The sequence below is a fragment of the Seriola dumerili genome, unplaced genomic scaffold, assembly GCF_002260705.1.
Source record: "Seriola dumerili isolate Sdu_G_001 unplaced genomic scaffold, Sdu_1.0 BDQW01000081.1, whole genome shotgun sequence".
NCBI lineage: Eukaryota > Metazoa > Chordata > Actinopteri > Carangiformes > Carangidae > Seriola > Seriola dumerili.
In genome coordinates this window covers 3,534,295-3,550,053 of record NW_019174336.1, presented here as the reverse complement: position 1 = coordinate 3,550,053, position 15,759 = coordinate 3,534,295, and the positions used below count along the sequence as shown (strand labels likewise).

At 41.6% G+C, this 15,759-nt stretch overlaps 1 protein-coding gene across 1 annotated transcript in view; it reads right to left on the bottom strand.

Annotated features, from left to right (window-relative positions):
• The window catches only part of tcf4 (transcription factor 4), an 87,631-nt gene that overhangs the window by 38,620 nt on the left and 33,252 nt on the right, over positions 1-15,759 (bottom strand). Inside the window, exons 2-8 of the mRNA XM_022744632.1 lie at positions 13,685-13,790; positions 12,367-12,512; positions 11,138-11,285; positions 5,694-5,764; positions 5,410-5,488; positions 2,687-2,766; positions 1,155-1,364 (exon numbers count right to left, since the gene is read on the bottom strand). Of these exons, the coding sequence (XP_022600353.1) occupies positions 1,155-1,364; positions 2,687-2,766; positions 5,410-5,488; positions 5,694-5,764; positions 11,138-11,285; positions 12,367-12,512; positions 13,685-13,790 (840 nt within the window). The remainder of the gene's footprint in view (positions 1-1,154; positions 1,365-2,686; positions 2,767-5,409; positions 5,489-5,693; positions 5,765-11,137; positions 11,286-12,366; positions 12,513-13,684; positions 13,791-15,759) is intronic.

Here is a 15,759-nt window from a genome sequence, read left to right as displayed (position 1 = left end):
TTGCTTCGGGGACAGACCTATATAACAGCAAAACTATGGGCAACTAAAACTATAAGCTACACAAGGCTAAAAAACTCAGTGGAGCAGAGTTGGATACAACTCTCTGGATTCAGACCTATGAGTGACCTTTCACATTACATAAAGTCGTTTATTCACTGTTAACATAATATTACTGCAACTTTAAGCAGGAAATACAGCAAAAACACACGTGTAATGTGTAAGCGTTAACGTGTAAGAGAGGAGACAGACAACGATGAGAGGAAAATGTGTGTTTATCCAAGACAATGATGCAGCACTGACCTCCAGGAGAGAGAGACAGAGAGAAAGAGAGAGAGAGAGAGAGAGAGAGAGAGAGAGAGAGAGAGAGCTGGACAGATATGCGTGAGAAGAAGGTAATCTCTGCGGGAGTCAGCCAACACACACACACACACACACACACACACACACACACACACACACACACACACACACACACACACACACTGCCCTCTACCACAGGTGCTCTCCATTTAGAAAATAGCACTTCAAAGTAAATACTTTAACAAAGACCAGGAAGAGAAGAGGACCAGGCTCCTGAACTACTGTAGTGAGGACAGTGTAATAGACCTGTGTGGTGCCCCCTACAGGCTGCAGTGCTCATTACAGTCTTAATGCAAAACGGCTGGACAGAACAAAAGCGGGTTGAGGCTACGATCTAAGGGGGGAGATAGGTGTTGAAGAGGTTGCGGCGGTGTGCAGAGCGTCTTGTGTGTCTGAAGGAACATCTGGTGTGTGTGTGCACATGTGAGTATGGACAAATGTACAACACAAATAAACAAAATACGTCTGACTGAACATTTTCAGGCATCTGAATGTGTTTATACTGGTTTTATAATGCTCCTTCTCTCCCTCTCTCTCACCCTCCTACATCTCCTTATGTCACACAGCTGTTTGGTTCTTTATGTTTATTGTTTCAAGTTGACAAAGCCAAAAGCCTTAAATATGGAAAACATTACTGCTGTCTTACTTCATGTTTTCAATTCAACCTCCTCTCCTCTCCTCTTTTCTTTAAGGTGGACCTTTTTGCATTAAATGTTATGCTCCCTCTGACATCACCTTCAAACCCATCACCAATAAAACAAACAAAAAAAAAACAACATGTTCTCAGGTCCTACCATGAGGGAGTGTCTGTTGGCCGACAGCAGTCCTGTCCCGTACCCGCTGCCCAGAGCACCCATGGCACCGTTATGCGAATGCGCAGCCCCGATGAGGCTGTGCATATCACCGTGCCCGCTGGTCATACCCGTAGACGGCCCCACCGCGTGGCTCCGCAGTACATGGATGGCATCGTCCAAACGCTCCAGACGGTCCTCGATACGACTTTGCTGCAGAGCGAACAAACACAGATAGACGTGACTCTCGACATTCATCCTGAGATGCAGTTTGGATGAAACTGAAACGTCGGTCGTCCATAAACATCCTGATGCCTGTGATTTATTAGAAGCTTGTGACAGATCACAAAATATGTCTCCGAAGCAATGATACATCGTATTCTTCTGTGCTATAGAGCTCCGTCATTGAGCAAAAACTTCTCTTATTAACACACCTTCTTGAACACACACGTTGTAGTTTATTTATAGACAGTAGCACATTCACTGTTCTGCTGCCATAAATACTCACTAAAGCACAATGTTTTGACTTTTTTTACTCCTGATTTAGTAACATGTAGAAAGTTGTTTTTGTGATTTAAACTACACAAATCACAGATGTAACAGTTTGTAATATATATGCTAATATTTCAAGAAGGAAAAGTCCTGTTAGCTCAGTTTGCTTTGTTTGCTATCAGAATCTAGCGACCTGGTCAGGACCATGGAGTACAGTACAAGGTGCAGAGTTCTGGAAGGTGGTGGATAGTTTTCCACAGAACCTGGTGATGCAGAAAAACACCAGTTTTAAGGTAAGACAACTCACACTGCTACTGTGTGTTTATGGCTCTGTGATCAGTTTGGTGTGGGTTTGGAGTTTCAGTGTGTGACTTGCTGACAGTTAGAGGCACAGGTGGCCCGATGGCTTTGGATGGAAAATGCGTCACAATATAATGTTTATGTTAATTATGTTTATGTTTTTTTAAGAGAATGAAACTCATAAAGAGATGTACACACTCTCTTTTCATGATCCTGATGCCGTATTGACATTTGTTATCAGTCAAGTTTTGCGTTGAATAATAGTTGAATAATGTAGCACATCTAGCACATATAGTGTCATATATGTAGACATGTTATATGTACATAGGTGTGTGGTAAAACTATTTGAAAATACAAGAACAAACACAGCATAGAAATTTACCTTTAAACAATATTATAACTGGTTTTATTGAAGTTGCTTTATGTCTACATGTCCATAATTAAACTCATGACATTGTGACAGTGTTTTCTACCACCCTGCTGGGAGCTGGATTGTTTGTGAGTAGGAAACCTGTCTATAGACTTCTGTTCACAGCTTTGATAATGGTCTTTAAAAAAAGAACAGAAACAACTCCTCCTGTTACTCCACAGACCTCAGTGAACAGAGGTTTGAACAGTTATGGAAGTAAAACAAGCTGCCTTTTAGTTCAAATACATTTTAACCACAATCAAACATGTTATGTTGTGTTATATATGTTATATTTAGACATGTGCACAATGGTTGCGGTTGTGTGTGTGCATACCAGAGAGTGCAGCGGAGCCTCGTAGTTTGGCGATGACGCTCCCTGTCCGCCATTCCTCGACCAAACAGCTGAACTGGCAGCTAGGAGAGAGGAGACAAGGACACATCATTAGGATAGGAGATGGGGAGATGTTTAGTTTAGTTCAAATCTGCATCCTTTCATGTGTGTTTTATGATAAACTGCAAGCCTGTCCACGCTCTGGCCTCCTGTGACCCTCCACAGGATGGATGTCTGAGAGGGGATTAAAGCCGAAACCTCCCTTCCTTTTTATATGTAGAGAAAAGAAACCACTCGACGTACGGTGCCAAACACCACACAAAACGTCTTTACACACAAGGAGTCTCTCATCATATCCACTCATGGCGCTCCGACATAATACACACAGAGATGAGGAAGAAAAGACAAAAACAAACCAACACATATCTCATAGTGGAAATGCTAATATCAGGCTTTTGTTTTTGAAAAGGTACAAGTGGTTGATTAGCATGGGCCCTCTGCAGAATAAACAAGCTTTGTGTCTCTGTTCTTTTCTGCTTTTGTGTTTGACGGCGCACTGAAGGGTTGTATCTGAATCGACAGGTCTCATTAGCTGGTAGACGGAAGAGAGACAGCGACTTGTGTGAATTTATATTAAGCTCTGAGAGATGATGGGCTGGTGTTCAGAGTCAGTTCAACAATGTTCAGGTTTCAGAGGAGAGACAAACTAACACATGATTTTTTCAATTCATTTATTTTGGACAGAAACCACAAAGATACGCCGTTAAAGCCCAGTCACACCAGAAAATGCCACAGTACAGTTCATGTGTACATCTTTGTGAAATATGTGGCTCTAGCAGCTGCCAGCTAGGAATATGCTAGCATCACATAGCTCTCCGAGCGTCCTTTAGCTCTTCTGTGGCAATCCATTTACTGCCTTGTAGCATTTTGTTCTCAAATTTGTACATCATTATATTATCTCGCCAAGATTGAAAAATATGTGCAGATTTACCAGCTAATGCTCCCGGAAACACAAATTGGTCTGGTGATACCAGGCTGAGTGTGACCATGCCTTGATGTTAAACAAGCTTGAAGCAAATGTGCCACTGCTAATAGCTGCTAATGCTAACATCTTTTTGTTATTGCATCCTCACAGAGACAGATCTGTGTCTTTTAGTTTTTACTAAAATAGTTAAGAAGCAGCTAATCAAGAATCACACACCAGTCAGCAAACATTTCAATAATAACATGACCCGAACCCTTATCAACTCAGATCAAAACTTGGTGTTGATGGACAATTTCTCACTTGTAATATGAAAAAAAACTTCGAAAATAAAGGTTCAACAATTGTTTTGTTGGTCAGATTGAAAATCATTAGCAATAAAACTAAGACAGCCCAGTTACTCAGTTATTTTCTTATAACTCATATCTCCTCTCCTCTCTATTTGTGTTCCTTCCTCTTTTTTTCCCTCTCTTCTCCTCTCTGCCTTCACTACTGATCTCTCCCTTGTAACTCTGATCTCATCTCATTAGCTCATGTTTCTCATTTTTATTGTCTTCCCATTTTGTCTCGCAGTCTTTTCTCTCCCCTCTTCCCTTTATTCATATTACATGCTCATTTCCATATGCTAATTAATGAATAATCACCTGGGTACATTCATGTGCAAATACAAATATATGTATTAAACGGCAGGGTAAATTATTCCGAGTCCAACAGTGTAAAACACCCTTGCAGAATTAGCCTTGGATATCAATTTGCATGTAGTTTGCTCTAATAGGCTTCATTTCTAATTTGTAAAAAGTGGAGTAACTCTGACACAATGATAAACACCAATTATGGTTTAGCAGGCAATATCCCAGGCCGCTATAATGACGAGGAGGAGAGGAGGAAGAGGGGAGGGGGCTTGTGTTCGCAGAGCCGGTAGGTTTGTGAACAATTTGTCAAAGTGGTGCTCGTAATTAAAGCTATCAGTCACCAGGCGTGGCAGAGAAATATCAAACAGTGTGTGTAGCACTGACAATTAGAGACAAATTCGACACAACTATTATTAGGAAAAGTCATTTTTCACTTTAAGGAGCAGGGAGAGTTTACAACATAAGCCGAGAGCAGAAGTAATTGGTGGAAATAAGAGGAGGAGGAGTGGTATGGAGAGGAGACACAACGATTATTCATTTGTTTTTATGGTTTCTTTCAACGCCTAGTGATTGTGCTTCTGATACAGAGCAGAATTCCCTTTAAATTATAAAATCAAATGTTGAATAAGCGTTAAGATTTATATTTTTTTCCTTTTCTTCTTTTTCCTGGAGCTGTGTTTAAGTCATCTGAAGCAAGTCCAAGTCCAAGTCTCGAATGATTTGTTCAATGTTCAAGTCTCAAGTCATTTGAAACAAGTTCAGGTCTCAAGTCATTTGAAACAAGTTCAAGTCTCAAGTCATTTGAAACAAGTTCAGGTCTCAGGTCATTTGAAACAAGTTCAAGTCTCAAGTCATTTGAAACAGGTTCAGGTCTCAAGTCATTTGAAACAAGTTCAAGTCTCAGGTCATTTGAAACAGGTTCAAGCTGATTCTCGCAAATTCCTCTTTTTTGTGACTTACAGAAGTGTGAATCCAGTTCAAGTCTTAAGTCAGCTCTGCTTCTTGCCTCTGGTAAATGTTGTTCTGTGTTGGTTTTGGGTTGATGTGGCATGTGTGTGTGTGTGTGTGTAAGTGTGTGTGTGGTTGTTAGAAGGTGAATGCCATGTGCTAACCTGTGAGGGAGGGTGGGGAGCCAACTGGGGTGGAGGGATTGGATGAGAAGCTGTTGTTTGTGTGGTCTGGAGAGTAAATCTAAAAAAGAAACCAAAAGAAAAATCAGTTACAACTAAAACTTGAAAACAACATAAAGATAGAATTTAAGTAATATGATAAACTCCAAGTCTGCCAAAGGCTTGGACACAACAGAAAAAATGAATTATAAAATCATTTTGCATTATTCAAGGACTGAACAGGTCTCTAAGATCTGCATGTGTGTGTATGTGTGTGCTGTACTTACCGATGCGAGCGCTTTCCCTAAGGCGTCTCCTGTCTGAGAGCTGCTGGCTGCTCCGCTCTGTGCTCGGTTAGCTGTGACACACACATACCCACACACACAAAAACAGGGACGTAGTCTTGTAAATAACGATGTTGTCAACTACAGATTTTGATTATTCTGTCTAATCGTAAACCATCAGTCCATCTCTTCCAGACTCAAACTGGAAACATATATTCATGAAAACAAAAAATTACACCTTTAGTTAGGAAGCTGTAAGGGGAGCATGTTGTCAGGCACCTCAAATTACAGGTAATTAATTAATTTGTCTTAAACAGCAGGAAATGAAACTCATGACATCATTAACGCATGTTGTCCAGTCTTTAACTGGACACAGTTAATTCAAGAGACCTATTTTATACCATGGACGCCTGGCGACTGACTGCAGACCATGATGTGATGGTGCAACACAGTGAATATGATAGCATCCTCTCTTTTGGACTCTCTTGCTCTATGTTCCCTCAAAGGTCAGGACTGTGAAGGCTGTTTCTGAGTGGATCAAATTCTCATGTTAGAGTTCACCCAAGCTGAACATCATGTGGAAGCTCTGTGCAGATTTACTACAGCTCTGTGCATGAATTCAAGTCCTTGCTGTTATAAATGACGCTGCGACAAGACTCTTATTCAAATCATGTGATGGAAAACAGAAACAGAACTCAATCTAAATCGACTTTCAACATTTTAAACATTTTAACTGATTCATGGCATGTGTGAGTGTGTGTGTGTGAGTGTGAGTGTGTGTGTGTGCGCGTGTGCAAATGCTGGACTTAAATACAACTAAATCTGTTTCACACACTTGAAGAGCACTGAGGCCAGAGAGGAAGGAAGTGACCTAACAGGACCAGATGAGCGCACCCCCCCACCCCCAAACCCACACGCACACACACGCACACACAGTGAGAGAGAGGCAGAGGGACTCTGACATGCTTACAGCTCATCCCTCCTGATATCAGATCCCAGATGGAAAATTTACGCTCGCACACACAAGTTAGACACACACACACACACACACACACACACACACACACACACACACACACACACACACAAACACACACACACATAACACAACAAAAAACACACCCTTTCATGGCAAATGAATCCATGACATAGACTGGCAGGACTGCACTTCTCTAAGCAGTTGGAGATAAAGAGACATACAGATCGAGAGAGAGAGAGAGAGAGAGAGGGAGAGAGAGACAGGTAGAGCGAGAAGAAGGGGAGAGACAGGAAGCAGCATATGTTTTGGAGTTAAAGCCTCATGTCTCACTCACGCCACACCACTGGCCTAGTAAACCATCCAAGGGATTACTGTTATACACACACACACACGCACGCACGCACACACTCACTCACACACAGACAAAAACACACACTCACCCTCACTTGATGCATAATTTACAACATATGCAGGAGAAAATCTTTTTCATAAATGAGAGCTTATAGTCACAAAGGAGCGGAGCATTCAGGAGATGAAACAGATTTTTGTGTTTTTTCTGTCTGTTTTCCGTCTGTACCTCTTCAGAGAGAAACATCGCTTTATTTATCTCTTTATTTATTCATTTATTTTAACATACTCTGAAATGTCTGGTTGCCTGTGTACCAATTCCATATCACACACTAGTTACACACTCACCAATCACTTTATTAGGAACACCTGTGTAAGTGCAAATGATCCAATCAGCCAATCACATGGCAGCGATGCAGTGCATAAAATCCTGCAGATATACAGGTCAGGAGCTTCAGTTAATGTTCACATCGAACATCAGAATGGAGAAAAGATGTGATCTCAGTGACTTTGACCATGACGTGATTGTTGGTGTGAGGCGGGCTGGTTTGAGTGTTTCTGAAACTGCTGATCCCCTGAGATTTTTCACACACAACAGTCTCACAATAGTTGAGGTGGAGGAGCTACAACAGCAGAAGACAACGTCAAGTTCTGCTTCCTGTCGGCGGCCAAGAACAGAAATCTGCGACCAATGCCGGACAGTTGAAGACTGGAAAAGCGTAGCCTGGTCTGATGGATCTGGATCTGTGCTGAGGCAGCAGATGGTAGGGTCAGAGTTTGGCATCAACAGCATGAATCCATGGACCCAACCTGCCTTGTGTCAACAGCCAGGCGGCTGGCGGTGGCGGTGGTGTAGGGGATGGTGTGGGTGTGTTTTCTTGGCACACCGTGGGCCCCTTGATACCAATCAATCATGGTTTGAATCATGGCCACAGTTCACCACCTTTTAATGGAGCAGGAGAGTGCACCATGTCACAAAGCTAAAGATACAGCTTTCATGGACATGACAATGAGCTCTGAGGCCTCCTCAGTCACAAGGCCTGGATAGAGTAGAGCACCTTTGGGATGTGGTAGGACAAATCTGCAGAAACAATGTGATGCAGTCATGTCAACAATGGAGCAGAATCTCCAAGTAAAGTTCTTGTGGAATCCAAGACATGAAGAGCTGGGGCTGTTTTGAAAGCAAAAGGAGGAACTGCCCAGTGTTTATATGGTGTTCCTAATAAAGTGCTTGGTGAGTGTATCTAGTAGCAGAAGACCATTCATTTGTTGTAGAGCATATTCTTCTGTAACATTAGCTTCACTGTAGAGAGCGCTCAAGAAACACTGTAAAAATATTCTTGCTGACAAAGACTAACACCACTGTTTACACTGTGGACTACACTAGTTTTCATTATACTGTTCTGCAGTTTTTATACAAGCCGTATGAAAACAAACTGTATCTGTGAAGAAAATACGGCCCTTTTGTTAATTTTGTATTTTCTCTGTCTCATCACCATCCGCCCCTTTTTTTCAGCTCCAAGTAGCTCCTCCATTTCCTCAGAGCACTGCATCATGGGAGCATCAGCAGCATAATAATAAACATCAAGACTTGTTTTAGTTTGCATACATTTTGAATCATAATTTTTCCAGTATGAACACAATACATACTGAAAACCTTGTAAAGTAGAAGTTCCTGGTGCAGTAACTAGCACATGATCCCTCAACAGCTTCCCACCAATTGTATTCATTGGAAGGCATTACCAAGCTGCAGTGGATCCATGGTCGTTGTGTTGTGGTTGTACCTTTTTATTCATTCATATCTAATTACCCAGACTTAACAATGACATTACACCCTCATTAGAGAATGACACACTCATGCTGTGTTGACTGCAAGGTGACTGTAAAACTTTTGCTGTTAGCTTCATCACAAAGAACAGCAGCTGTGGTCAGTGTGGATTCATGTCATTTACCTAATGGACAACTAATGGTCAAGGTGGAATATAATAAAAATCTAATCCAAGACAAGGAAAAGCAGCAAATCCTCACATTTGAGAGACTGGATCATAAAATGTTGTTCCACCTGCTGCACCGTCATTGAGAGCTAACTGTACGAGCCTCAAGCGGTGTGACTTCTGCTGCAGGGGGTGTGACAAGTTTCCTGACATTGTGATACTTTTTCCTTTGTGAACCGCTGCTCATCAATACAATCAACTTACATGAGTAGTGACCACAGATGCTGCTCTCTTTAAAAAGGACTCACTCCCTTGTTTACTGGTACAAAATAAGACTGAGGCAGAGAAAGAGCTGTAAACACTGTGAGTCTGTGTTTGAGTGTTCATGTGTGTGCACACGTCTGTCATATGTTTATATTTAAACAACACTGTCATGTTTTTTATTACGTTCATCTTGTGTTTACACTCATCTGCCCTGGCTCATATGTGTGTGTGTGTGTGTGTGTGTGATCTCTTTGTGGAATGTTGGAGATGTCTTCCCATGAAAACAAACTTTCAATCTGTTTCTTATTGCTGTCCTATTTGTTGTACGGGACTCAAAGCAAGGGGTCCATATGGCATGCTGTGTGTGTGTGTGTGTGTGTGTGTGTGTGTGTGTGTGTGTGTGTGTGTGTGTGTGCGCGCTTGTGTGTCAGTGATGTAAAGGTCAAGTGTTTCTCTCAATTTGGTTATATTCAGTTCGTGACCGCCCGCCTTCTCCTCTAAAAATGAAATGTACTTTTTAAGTGGTTTCAATCATTTGAGTCTAATCACAGCAGGAACCTTTATAACTGGTGATGTGACTGTAAATAGAAATGGTCTATTAGCTAATGCTGTCTCCTGATCGGAAAGGTCTGGTAATATTGTCTTTGCGATCAATCATCTGTGGATTCTTCAAGAGTTGAGACACAAACACAGCAGCGAGTGCACCCAAGCTGGCAATCAGTTACCTTCACAATTAAACCATCTTGTCAGTTCACAAGTGAGTAAAGGTGATTGGGTTAATGATAAGAATTAGAGCTTACACACAGCAGAGCTTTTTTTTTTTTTTTAAAGTGTTTTAGGTAAAGTCTCAAGTCAGTGCCAAAGTCCTTTCAGCAGTCCAAATTATACATTGCCAAGTCAAAGTGCAGGTCTTTGAGGTCTCTGGTTTTACCTTGAGACGTGAATGTTCTTACTTTCAAGTCAAAAGTCAAGTCAAGTCTTCAGGAAGTCAAGTGTCAAGTAAGCAAAGTCTCTCAGTCAAGTCCAAGTCATGTATCAGTCTTCATGTCTCTTTAAGATGAAGTCCATGTCTGAAGTCTTAAGTCTACACAAAAATATTAAAGACATTCAAACAAGTAAAACAGACCTTGACATGAACATGTGAACTCACATCAACGATCACATCCCATCAACAGATTAGCGAGACGGAGAGTCTACAGCCATTGGGGCAGCTCTGTGAGGCTGTACTTAAGACACAGCAATGCTTTGAGCTAATGATAACGTGTGCATGCAAAAAATCTCACAATGACAATGCTAAGATGCTGATTTGATCATGTTTATCATCCTTATCTCATTAGTTTAGTATGTTAGCATGGCAGCATTTGCTAATTAGCACTAAACGGCTGAGGCTGATGGGAGTGTCAATTGTTTTGACCTGATGATGGTGGTGTATGGGGAGTCGCGTCTGTACCAAATTTAATGGCAATGTAGCCCTTAGCTGTGAGACCATTTCATGAAAAAAGAAAAAATGTCAACCTCATGGTGGCACCAGAGCCACTCTTTTTGGTATCACTACTTCCCACAGGTTGAACCAGCCTGGAAAAAAACTAAGCACCACATATTAAAAAAAAAAGAAAAAGAATTCAACCCCTTTCCATCCAATCAGATAAAAAGAAAGGCAGCCTCTTCAGTTAAGTCTGCATGGACATCATTAAACTTGGAATGTCACAAATGAAATGGATGTTTTTCTCCTTCAGTTAATTAATGACATCAGCTAATGAGATTAGCTACACCACCAGCTGATTGACAGCAGATGACTGTGCAGTTGCCAAACTCCCAAACAACGCCGTCAACGCTTCTATTTCAGTTTCTGAACTTAACAGCAACCTCATTATTTCTTTAACCACTTTGCTTCAAGGCAAAAACATACACAGGTGTCTTACCCATGATGCTGTCTGTGCCGTTGGTGGGGGCGGTGCAAGAGGCGGTGCTGTAGTGATTGGCCCCGCTCCCGCTCCCTCCTCCTCGGTGGAAGCTGGACATTGGAGGAAGGCTGGAGCTGATATCTGCAGACGAGTGCGATGGGTAGCTCTGCAGAGAGACGACGGAATGAAGTCAAACATAAAAATAACAAACTACTGCAAAACAGGAAACATTACATAAGAACAAAATAAAAATAAAAGGCAGTGGTGATAAAAATGAAGCCTCTTCTTTGAATAATCAAAGAGAGTTGTTAGTTTTTAAGAATAACCATCCAATGACCTTTGACAGATTTACAGCTTCACATTTGGGTAGAACTTATAAATGTATTTCATGTATCCAGATGTGCACTTCTAGTAAGAACACAGACAGTAAACCACTCAAGATATGTGGAAAAATACAGCATGGTGAATACATTCTGCAGACAGCCCCTAGTATTATTAGTGTTTAATATATTATTGACCACCGACTGATTTAACAGATGTTTTTTGCCTTTAAATCTATGACTCTACCAAGGTCGTAGCCATTCCATAACTTAAAATAACCTATTGCCATAACTTCACTTTCTTGGGCTTTAAAATGTGTTTTTTTTCAGTCTGGTTTCTCGTGTCACTGGCATGAAGAACCGCCATTTACTTGATTCAACAAAATGATTCAATTCATTTCCCCATGTTTGTCAAACTAGGAGTCCATTTAGGTTTTTGCAAAACTGATTTAGCTTCTTCTTAAACTGTTACATAAGGGCATTTTCATGGCTGTCCTAAACTGTTTACACCCATCAGCTGAATTGGATATAACACGAATAAATCAGTGAAAGAAACATTTTAACTGAGTGTCTATCAGGAGCATTTTCTGGACATCTTATGGTCTCACTGTAAAAGCTTTGAAAAAAACCAGTACCAAAGTGCACCTTTAATTTTAACTACTATTTTCAAGATAAAGAAAGAACTTATGTGCTCAGCTTCTATAGTAGTGAGCTCATGCTTCGAATCAGGGGTGAAATGGATGGATATGTACGGAGAGTCATGAATTTCAGGGGAAACCTAGAAAACTGAAAATCAATCTTCTTGTCTGAAATCTCCTAAAAGTTTATTTATGTAAATGAAATTGGGACGCCCTGAAAGTACCACCTGTGTCACACACTGTACAGACCCTGGTATTGATATACACCGTGATGGACAGCTCTGCTCACCAGTCTGTCGTGAGGGTGAATCCCGCAGTAGGAGGAGCTCTGGGCGGGGCCGTGGGATGAGTTCCCACCCCCGAGCATGCTGCCGTGGTAACCTTGCTGGCTCATACTGCTACTACTGCTGCTCCAGGGATCACCACTGTGACCATCTGATAGAAACACAGTGAGAGAGGGGAGGGAAGAGGGAGAGAGAGGTACATGTAATGTGCTGTATGCTGGTTTCAGATCAGTTTAATCTCTATGCACTTTTCTTTCTGTAGTTTTGGTATTCTGACCCAGTTTGGGGAGTAACCTGATTTCAGAAAACATGTATAAATGGGACACCTGTTTTCCTTACACCTGTTCAAGAATAACCTGGGTAACAGATTTGTATTAACTGATAACTGAGGTCATGTGTACCAACCATTTTCATGTGTGTGTGTGTGTGTGTGTGTGTGTATTTACATGACAGGTAAAAGGGAAAAAGAAAGTCTGGAGGAAACCATGATTATCTGATACATATGCTAGAAGTCATATAACAGGACCAAACAAGTCCTGGTCAGATGTCTAACCATGTTTAAACCAGTGGATCAGTGCTGAAGATCTGCAGGTAAGGTCTGCTCTAAGTAACTGTAATCAGACCCAACAAAACTGACTGCAAGTCAATGTTAAAACGAATCTTGTTTTTTCACCTCTGGTAAGTGGACATGGTATAAGCGTGATAGAACAGAAAAAGTGTATTGATATATGTTAAACTCTGAGAAGGAAACACATCAGTCTGGTGTGTTATTTTCATGTTAGGACATCATTGCTTTTGAGGGTTTTACTCAAAAAGCACAAGCATGAGAAGCGCTGGTATGATGGGGTAGATGAGACATATTTTCTGGAGTTCAGAGATTCAAAGAATGAACTCTAATAACTTCCACCTGCTGTCAATTGGAGAGCTATTGGAGGAGCACGGCCTTGCCACTGGGAAAGATGCTCTTGTACGTCTGTTGTGAAAGCAGGATTATCTGACAGCGTTCACAACAGCTGCAGAGTTTGCAGAGAGCAACCTGTTGACATCTCTGTTGTCTCCTGTCTATGGGATTAATACATTATCTGGGCAGCTATTACAGCAACCATTAAGATGTATGACTCAAGGCTTTAGCTGATTTCAATCCAAGAACATCTTTCAGCTTTTTCTCATGGACCTTGAGCTTATTTCATCTGATCCAGTATCCACAAAGAACTCAGGAATCTAGTGGTGGGAGTTTTGATTAGGGACAGACCTTGTGAGTGTATGTGTGTGTGTGTGTGTGTGTGTGTGTGTGTGTGTGTGTGTGTGTGTGTGTGTGTGTACCTGGCATAAAGAATGAGCTTGGGAAGCCAGCACTGGGAGGTTTGGAGGAGGGATAACCCGGTGAGTCCCTGTTGTAGTCGGCTGTACTGGCAGACGGAGCGTACACCTGCAACACAAACACAGAAACACACGTCATTCACAATCTGCTCACTGATCAAAAATACAACTCTTTCTCATGAGAAACTCACAGCCAAACACAAACAGCGCCGCACTTCAATCCTCGCAGCAGGAATCACAGTGAACACACCACTTCCTGTCACAGATCTTTGTTTGTGATTTTCATACTGGAAAAAATACGGCGGCTGCTCTGCAAGCTCTGTCTATCATCCATGAAAGGTCCCTATTTTAAACATTTCTGCTGTTTTCTTTGAGGTGCTGATCCATAAGAAGATATATTTGTGGTTTTAAGAACCAAAAACCATCTCAGTGTAATTTAACATCTCCTCTCTCAGGCTTCTCTCTGGAGCTCTAGAGAGGAGGGTTTGAGTCTCTCTTCTGATTGGCTGACTGTTTTCTGAGTGATTGAATAAAAACATATCAAATATATCAGATTTTAGGTAAACACTCAGAGAAACCAAATCATTCAAGGTTTGGATGGTGGGTCCAGGTGGGCGGGGCTTGGGGCACGGCTGAGAGCGGTGACTGCTTTGTTGTGACATCACAAAGTTACAGAAGTCCTGACAGCTGGTTTTAAGGCTCAGTTTCAGAATACAAGCTGTGTGCGTTTCTCTGTGGACTGAGGCTTTGATACTTTCACAGTATTAATATAGAACCTAGACCTGCTTTATAATCAGAAAAGACTGGAAATCTCAACTTTCTACAATATTGACCTTTAAAATCATTTTATTTAAATCATACACAGACAGGTCTGCAATAGTGACTTTGTTAAAAAAAGATTAATAAGTTTAAACATTATAGAAATTACTTTCTAAACAAAATTTCATAAGGAAAATAAGTTTAAATATGTTTCTATGTAACTGTATTTAATTATGTCAAATAAAGTGGATTTTAAACTTGAGCTTGAGCTTTATCAGTCCATACCTTAAAACTACAGTGGTAGTCATAGCAACCACATGAATTGCATATACAGGGCCCACCACTCGTGCTGCATTTAACTACAACATAGTTCCCAACATGTCCAACAGTCACAGCTCATCTTTTCCCAGTCCTCCTCTCATGCAGACCAGCCTGGTGACTAACAGAGGAACAAAGTAGTGATTCTGTGATTCTCCTCTCAGAGGGGGAGCAGCAGCAGCGGAGCCGTCATGCAGCAAACATGCAGTAAAATGTGAGAGAGCAAGCAGAACCAGCAGCCCGTCATCACTCAAAACAGGTGACGCTCTTCCTCAGCAACACAGCGGCTGCATGAGAACACAATGCCTGTGTTTGGTCATGCCTTCGACTGGGGGTCCCCACAGCATGTCTGTGTGTGTGTGTGTGTGTGTGTGTGTGTGTGTGTGTGTGTGTGTGTGTGCATAGCGTGCGAACTCTCAGCCATGACGCTAGCTCGCACCGCATGACGCAAACCCTGGAACAGCTGTTGAAGCCCCCACCCCCACCCCCACCCCACCGCCCCACCCCACCCCTCTATCTCCCCCACTGATTCACATTAAAATGAAAAACCCACTCCACAGCTACACCTAATCTACCTAGATCCCCTAAAAAAGACACGGGTTGCTTTGTTAACTTTAGAGTATTTGCATATGAATGGATCACAGATGTGGTACAGAAATCTCATGATAAAGCACAGACAGAAGAAATAAAAGAAAAAGACTTGGGGGCATTATAAAAAACATCATCTCACTTCCCACACTCCCTAAGAGAAATTATTAAAAACAGAAAACAGCCTAAAAACCCTTTCTGTCAAACAAAAACCTCCTGAGTTTTTCTTCAGATCACTAAAAGCTTGCTGCTCTGCTGAAGCTTCCAGCTTTTACTTGTGAGGGGGAAAACTGGCACCGACTTCCAGTTGTGTTATTGTCCTATATGCTTAAAAGTAAACGATATCCAGCACACAGTGTGACCATACAGAGACTCTAGGGATCTGAGAAACTTTCAAACTGACAGTTAGACCT